General features: G+C 46.7%; 1 protein-coding gene across 1 annotated transcript in view; it reads left to right on the top strand.

Moving 5' to 3' along the window:
- The first annotated feature begins 5278 nt into the window (after nt 1-5278).
- PRDM6 (PR/SET domain 6) overlaps nt 5279-7927 on the top strand; it is a 163886-nt gene continuing 161237 nt past the window's right edge. Inside the window, 2 exon segments of the mRNA XM_074200585.1 lie at nt 5279-5515; nt 5517-5959. Of these exon segments, the coding sequence (XP_074056686.1) occupies nt 5364-5515; nt 5517-5959 (595 nt within the window). The 5' untranslated portion in view covers nt 5279-5363.

Below are 7927 nucleotides of genomic sequence, written 5' to 3'. Positions count from 1 at the left end.
CTTTTGATTTGAAATTTCAGAGTTCCCTAAAAGTTATGAAGAATATTTTGGGGAGAACCAGATAAAGGAAATCCCACAAATCCAGTTCATTCTTTTCTTGCTTGTTGTGGGTGTACAAGTTGGTTTCTTTGCTCTTCGAAGGAATTTTTAGAAGAATGAAAAAGAGAGGATATTTGAGGGAGAATTCTCTTGTCCAGTTTAGAGGTCCCATTTTCAACCAAGTTTTTGACATGGATGCAAAGAAAGATGCTTCCTCTTTTTCCTCTCTCCTTCCTTCCCCTTTTCACTTTTCTCCTTTTCTTCTTAATTCCTAAATTCTATATTCCTCTCCTTCTCCTCATCCCTGGAAAAAAAAATTTGCAGGAGGAATCTGCAAATCCTTTCAGAATGTCTATATTAATGAATTATTAACTCAGCCACCCATGACCTTAAAACTGGAACCAAGAGAGGCCTAGGGCAGGGAGAAAAGCTGCTGAATTCTTTATCGGACTCCTGTCAAGGGAAACAGACCATTTGTCTTCCCTCATCAGGAGAAATTAATTAATATGAAAGGCAAACTTTTTAATTGCGTGTCAAATGAAATCAGATAGAGGCTTTCCCCAACAGAATCACTTCACCGCCTTTCAGCTGCCTCGGGTGGCCCCTCTCTTTTTCAACCCCTAGCTCTTTTCCACAACACCCAGACAACAGGAGAATTGGCTTCCTAGGGATTATTTTAATTTTTTCCCTGGGAAAATGATGAATTTGGGTAGTTAATTTATCGATCCTGGCTCCTCTTCCTGCATGTTTTATTTTAGAGGTCATTAATCAATGAAGAAAAACACCACTAGGTCCTCCCTTCCATTTAATACACTCACACTCCTTATTTATTCCTCTGGAACAAATTCCCAGCAAATATTCGCCTATTGATTTGGGAGCCATGGACTTTTATAAAGGTTTGATCGCTTCCTGAGCTGGTGAAGTGATTTGTTTCCATCGTCTTTCTCTGTATAATGATGGGGCTGGGAGGTGGGGAGAAAAAGGAAAGGGAGTAGGGGGAAGGGAGGGATGGCTGATGAGACACACACACATACACACACACGGGGGGGGGGAGAGAGAGAGAGAGAGAGAGAGAGAGAGAGAGAGAGAGAGAGAGAGAGAGAGAGAGAGAGAGAGAGAGAGAGAGATCCAGAGTAAAATAGAGGGAGACAGAGACAGAGAGAAACAGACATAGGCAGACACAGAGAGATGAAAGAGGGGAGGTCGAGGATAAAAGTGGCCATTACATGCAATGTGAAGATAGAGAAAAACAACAATAATGGTTATAAAGTAAATGTCTAATAACAGGTAAAGTTAGGTGGGAATCCAAACCAAGGTTCAGAAGGCATCAAAATCTCAAAGTTTACAACAGGAAAATATTGATTTAGCCTGGTGCAGTGAGATACTGATTCAGTAGTATTTTGTCCCAGACAAACTCTAATTCTAACTGGTCATAGCCATTCCTTCGGAATTCCCAATCCATTTCTCACAGCTCAGGACACTGCAACTGGTAGTTAGTCTGGTAAGAATGCACTGACACCAGGGATGCACTGACACAGAATTGGCTGCCTCTCCTTCCCCAGCCTCCCATTTTTCAAAGGCTACTCCTTTCTGGCAGATTTTTCTCTCTATGCTCTATGTTTTCAATCTGATCTCCTGGTTGTTTATCTTTCATCTCTTTTTTGTCTTGTTCCCATTCTCACTCTTTTTCTTTGGTTTGCTCTCAAACTTTCTTCCTTTCTTCCACTTACTATTATTCTCTTAACCACTAGTCATTCAATCTATCTGCTTCTGTAATTGTGTGAAATGGGTCAGGATGGTCCCATTGTTACCATGCCAATACTGGTATCCCTACATATAAGGGGGTGGAGTGAAGGTGTGGTGGGGATGACAAACTGCCTTTTTTTCCATATCAAAACTATCCCTGCTTATCTTCACTTCATTTCCCAGACCCAGAACTCAGAAAGCTCAGGCTCCATCCTCTCTCAGAGTTCTTAATTCAGGAGTAAGTAATATACCTTAATTTCCCATTGTCATTAGAGTAGATCCCTAACCCAGGGGACATCAACTTACCTCTTTTCTCCTCTTACCTTTCTACAATGCTAAGAAGAGGAGTCTCCTCTTGGATGTTCCACTATTCCAGAAGCATGACTTCAAGGTTGAGGTGTGGGGAGCTATCTTGGGGATGAAATGGAGGTGATAGGGAAAATGGGGCATCATTTCAGGTTCCTGGTTCTGATAAGAGATACTTGGCGGCCACATTTCAAAAAATTCTAAAGTAGATGGGGGGGGGGGTCACAGAAGCTTCTCAAACCTTGAAAGATGATGAATTGGCAGAGAAAAGGGTGAGTTTTGGGGAATTTAGGGAAGATGTGGGTTAGAAAGGCAAGAGTGCTTGCATGTTTAGAGTGGGAAACAGAAAGACCACAGTGACAGGAGCAAACGCTGCAGAAGAATTGATGTTATTACAATGACAATGTGAGAATTCAAATTAAACCCCAGAGAGGTAGTAGCGTTCTTCTCTAGCTTGGAAGCAGCCCTTCTGCTTGTTTCTCAGCACTGGACAGAGAAAGTATGAGAAAGAGACTTTCTGAGAAGTCCTAAGAGTAGATTAGTTGAGAAAAGGGTTGAGAATTCACTCTATGTGACAAAGTGAGGCAGATCAGACAGCTCAGATTGTATGGTGAGCTTATAGCCTATAAAATCGTGGATTTCTTTTTTCTCTAGCAGTGTTTCCTTTAGCTTAGGTGTTATCAATCTACACAGCAGATGACGGATGACCTTGTCAAAATGACGCCAATCAAAACATTTTTAAAGGGGTTCTGTTCAAATTTGTGTTAAAATGTCCTGCGTTAAACGCAGACAAAATCTAAACAACAACTTTTTCCCCTGGCTCTACTAGAATGAATGAAAGGATGGCAAAAGGAACAAAAAGTGGGAAACGAAAGGACTCATAGAAGATTCCAAATAATTATGTTGGTGTGTGTTTTTTAAAGATAAACATTGCACCGCCTGTTTTCTTATCTGCTTAATATAATGAATAAACAGGAGAAAAGTTTGGTGCTTTTCGAAGACATCCTCTTATTCCAAATCCTGAAAGTTCAAAAGAAAGGGAGGGGTGGGGGGGCGGGGGGGGGGGGGAGTGAGAAGTTCCAGGAAAGAACATGTTTTCAACCTGAACGCATCATAGTGCGTTTGCAGATTGTGAACAGCAGGTATTGGTGGTTCCTCCTGGCTTTCTGGAAGTGGACCTCTCCAGAAGCCAAAAAGAACAGACGGTAGAAGAAATCAAAAGTGGAAAGGCACAGTCGTGCCACCAAAATATGAGTCCAAACAACTGAAGAATAAAGAAATGCTTGAGGAAGACAAGAGAGAAGAGACCCAGAGAAGAGAAAACCATAAGAAAAATTCAAGAAAAGGGTGAGACAGACAAAATCAGAGATAAAGGGGAGAAAGTTGTTGATAACTTTTCCAGGTAAAAGAAAGCCTTGTAGACAAGAAGTTCACATTATATAAGTTCCAGGGCAACTTCTTTTAGAAGAAAACTGAGTCTCCAGACTTCTAAACCCTAAAATCAAAACTGCATTTACTTATTAAATATTTCTCTCAGCAACATCAACCTCTTCCATCCAATAGACTTCTTCCCGAGATTTCTCCTTTAGAGAATATGCATGGGTATGCAAGTTGACTCAAATACCAAGATGATTCTAACACTTCAAGGGAAGCCTTGGAAGGCAAGAGGGAACAGTACAGATTCCCAGGAAATCCTCATAGTCTTCACAGCTTCCTGGACGGAAACATTGGCATGTAAAGATTCCTTTGTCGTTTCTTAATTTTCTCTTCTTTCTAGATAAAGGAATAAAAGGCTCCTAACAGAAGAAATGCCAATAATAAAATAAAATTTTAAAATTGAAGATGTTAGATGTGGTGTAAGGAAGAGACCATCAGATTAGCATTTGGATCCTGCCGAGTTATAACCTCCTTATCTCGCCTCTTTCTTTCTTCGTTCCTCCCTGTGTCTTGTCTCTGTAGGTAGTTTGTGCCTCTGTCTGCGTCTTTCTATCTTGATTTCTCTTTCACTAAAACACGCACACCCGTGTGCGCGCGCGCGCACACACACACACACACACACACACACACACACAAACACAGACATACACACTTGTATTTTGTGCTGTCGTAAAAACCACGTGTTCACCAGGGAGGCTGCCAGAGAGCAAGGCAGAAGAGCCGGGACGTGGCTGCCAAGCGCAGCCCCACGGCGGGTCTGGGCTGCCGGGATCTGTCCCAGTCACCTCCAGCTCAGAGTTCCGACTGCTCCCTCCGCTGGCTTCCAGGATCCTTTACCCTTTGATCACCCTCACATTCCTCTTCTTTGCCCTGGCGACTCGCGATCTTCAGACTGCTCTGGGGCATGTAATCACACACACACACACACACACACACACACACACACACACACACACACACATATACACGCGCACACAGCGTCTCCCTCCAGCTCTCCACTCCAAGTCCTGCACCCCTTGATTCCCAGGTAAGGGGTGGGGGAGGGGTGTAAAGGCTGAAATTCTGGAATGGTCCCTTGGGAGAAAAGCGTAGAGGATGGTGGTGGTGGTGTGTGTGGGGATGTCGTGAGGTGGGGAGGTGATGGGAGAATAATGGGAGTGGGAAGGAGACTCCCTTTTTTCCTGAGCTGGGTGTTGAATGATCCCAAGTTGCTGAGTTGCGGTGGTTCTGGTACCTGGCCGAAGGCTCGCTCTTTGGTGAGGGTGAAGTGTTCCTGAAACTCAGCTTCTTCCCTCCGAGTCGGGGGGATGCGGGGTATGGGGTGAGGAGAGAGGGAAGGGTTCAGCCCAGGAGAGAGTTTGGAGGGCACCCAGGAGGGTGAGGATGGTCTGAAGAACTCCACCAATTAGAAATTAGGTTTCCTTCTTCGCTCCGCTATTTGGAAGCAAACTTTGTGTGGCTTCGGAGTTGGCGATGAAACCCGGGGGTGGGGGGTGGGGGGGTTGAGGGAATGGGGAGGGAGGCTGCCGGAGAGGCTGGATAGTTAGGGAAGATTCTCCCCAGAACTCTGGAAGCCTGGGCTCTCCCCTCCCGGAGCCCGAGGAGCCTGCGTCCTCCCTTCTGGGGCTGGCCGGGGCTGGCCGGGGCTGGCCGGGGCTGGCCGGGGCTGGGCTGGGGACGGCACCTAGCCGCGGCTCTCTCCTCCTCCCTCCTCCTCCTCTCCTCCCCAGCGGCTGCTCGGACCATCCTTCCCCGGGTCTGACCGCTCCCCCTAACCTCGGCTGACTCTTCTCTCCCCCTCCCCGCCCCTCTCCCCCCAACTCCAGGCGTCCGACATGCTCAAGCCCAGGGAGCCCGGAGGGTCGTCCTTCCTGAAAGTGGACCCAGCCTACTTGCAGCACTGGCAGCAGCTCTTCCCGCAGAGCGCCCCGCTCAAGGGCGGCGGCGGCGGCCCGGTCCTGGGCCAGCCGCCGCCGCTGCCCCTGCCGCCCCCCCGCGCCCGAGCGCGCCGAGCCCGGGGCCGACGGCTTCCGCCCGCGCCCCGCCTCCCTCTCCTCCTCGGCCTCCTCCGCCTCCTCCACTCCGGCCTCCTCGGCCACCTCGAGCGCAGCCTCGGCCTCTTCGTGCGGCGCCGCCTCCGCGGCCGCGGCCGCCTCCCTGGCCGGCCTGGCCGGCCTGCCCGTGGCCCAGCTCCCGGTCTTTGCGCCGCTCTCCAGCTCCGAGGTGCTGCCCTCGGCGGCTCTGCAGGGCAAGGACTTGTGCGCCGGCTCCTGCTCGGGCTCGGGCTCCAAGTGCGGCAGTGGAGCGGCCGCCGGCGACAGGGGGGGCCCCGGCCTCCGCTGCACAGCCGAGGAGCTGGACTATTACCTGTACGGACAGCAGCGCATGGAGATCATACCCCTCAACCAGCACACCAGCGACCCCAATAACCGTATGTAGCGCCTCTCTGACCCCTCCCCTTCTCCCGCTCCCGAAGGGCCAGTCCGGCGGCCGGAGGGAGCGCTGGGCTAAAACGGGCTGGGAGGAGAGGATGGGAATTGCCCGGCTCCCCCACTTCCCTGGCTCCCTGGTCATGCTCTTGTAGAAGTTTTCTGGCACGGGACGGGGGGGTGGTGAGCGCTGAGGAACCGGGCACTCTCTTAGGGTTTCCTTTCCCTCCACTCACTCGTCCAAAGGGACGATCGCTTCCAAGGTGGACAAGGGAGTATTCGGGACAAGGCAAGAACCCCGTCTCCAGGACTTTGCGGGGACAAAGACATAGGAGTCGGGAGATGGGCTTAGAGCGGGTCCGGAGAAGAAGAGGGAGTAAGGCTTGACACTTGCACCCAAGCCCGAGGAATCGAGGAATTGAGGGCCGCGAATGAGTTCGGGGAGCGTGGTGCTCGATTTAATGCCCCCTCTCCGCTATCATGGGAAAGGTGGAAATTCGGGCTTGTCTCGCAAAATCCTTGGGGTTAGTGGTACGGGCACTTTATTTCGGGATCTCGAGATAGCAATGAGATGAAAGCAACCGCCTTTTTTTTAGACATTTCTGAGAATGCTCCCCCCCCCCCCCCTTATATTTAAACTGTGACAAACGCAATGGGCAGGGCATTATTTTGAACTTCATCATTTAAAAAAAGAAGAGAGAGGAGAAAAATGCCGGTTTCTCAGAAGAGCCAGGCAACCTTAAAGTGTTCGTTTCCTCAAATAGGGCTGCCAGCACTCACCTTCGGTAGCCTTGCAGGTCTTGGTAGCGTCAATAATATCCCAAAGTTTATTATCCTTTTTTTTTGGTCTGATGAAACGTATGACTTTAGTAATTTAATATAAAAAGCATTTTCTTACCTCTCAGGTTTATATGTCATATCAGCTTAACTGTCAGAACCAATTTAGTCACGATTCCTGGATAGACAAATTTTAAAAGCATTTTGAGGTTTGAAGGAAATTTTAAGGGTATGACCAAAAATGGATATTGATTTACATCAGTTTCTTTTTGTTGGTCTCAGAAGTTCTGATTAAGTTACATCTTCTGTTTATGGATCTAACAAATATTAAATACACCGCTGTGACCTAATATTAATTAACATAATATTAAGAATAAGTTTAGAGGTTCTCAAATGCAAAGGGCTATAAGATTTTTAAAATCAACATTCCCTTAAATTACTATTTGCTTTTCCTTTCTCCTGTAGAAGAAAAGTTTGAATACCTTGTTCCTAGCTCTTTTTCAATTATATTTTGTAAATTGGTATTTCTCCAGGCACCTTACCTGAAACTTCTTAATTCGTTGTAAAAAACAAATATTCATTTAACAGATGCTTGAAAAGTCTCCGAATCCATAGTTTCCATTGTAAAATGGGAATTAGGCTTGTGTCAGGATATATAAATTTGATTATATTGTTCAGGGGAAAGTAAATTATGACTATCGCTAGGGGGAAAGTGAACAAATTATGACTACTTAAAAAAAACCCAAACCCAATAATCTAACAAATAATCCCCCCACCTTGACTTGCTTCTTAGAGAAGTTTTTAAAAGAACAAAACAAAACAAGCAAGACAAACAAAAAACCTTCTCCAGGTTTGTTCTGGATTTGAAGGCTATTGAATTTAAGGGTACAGAAAATCAGGTCTCATAAATAACATCCTTTTAAATGAATTCAAAAGACACTTATGGTCACCCACCAAGCTCCTTAAGGAGAATGTATCCTTTGCAAAGCAGTTCTAAAACTCTATCAGATAAACCTTTATCAGATAAAAGATTAAACATTGGTTTAGAAAACCATTTCTGGTGAGCAAGTGAAATCGAATAGTAATTGAGCTCTGCTAAGTGTTTCATGGAGCCTGTAGTTTGTTTTCTCAGAAAATTCAACAGTGGAGCTGACTGGACGCTTAGACTGTGTTTTACTCCAGTGTATTTTATA

The sequence above is a fragment of the Macrotis lagotis genome, chromosome X, assembly GCF_037893015.1.
Source record: "Macrotis lagotis isolate mMagLag1 chromosome X, bilby.v1.9.chrom.fasta, whole genome shotgun sequence".
In the NCBI taxonomy this organism is placed as follows: Eukaryota; Metazoa; Chordata; class Mammalia; order Peramelemorphia; family Peramelidae; genus Macrotis; species Macrotis lagotis.
The sequence above is the reverse complement of the archived record's forward strand: the minus strand, read 5'-3'. Positions and strand labels throughout refer to the sequence as shown.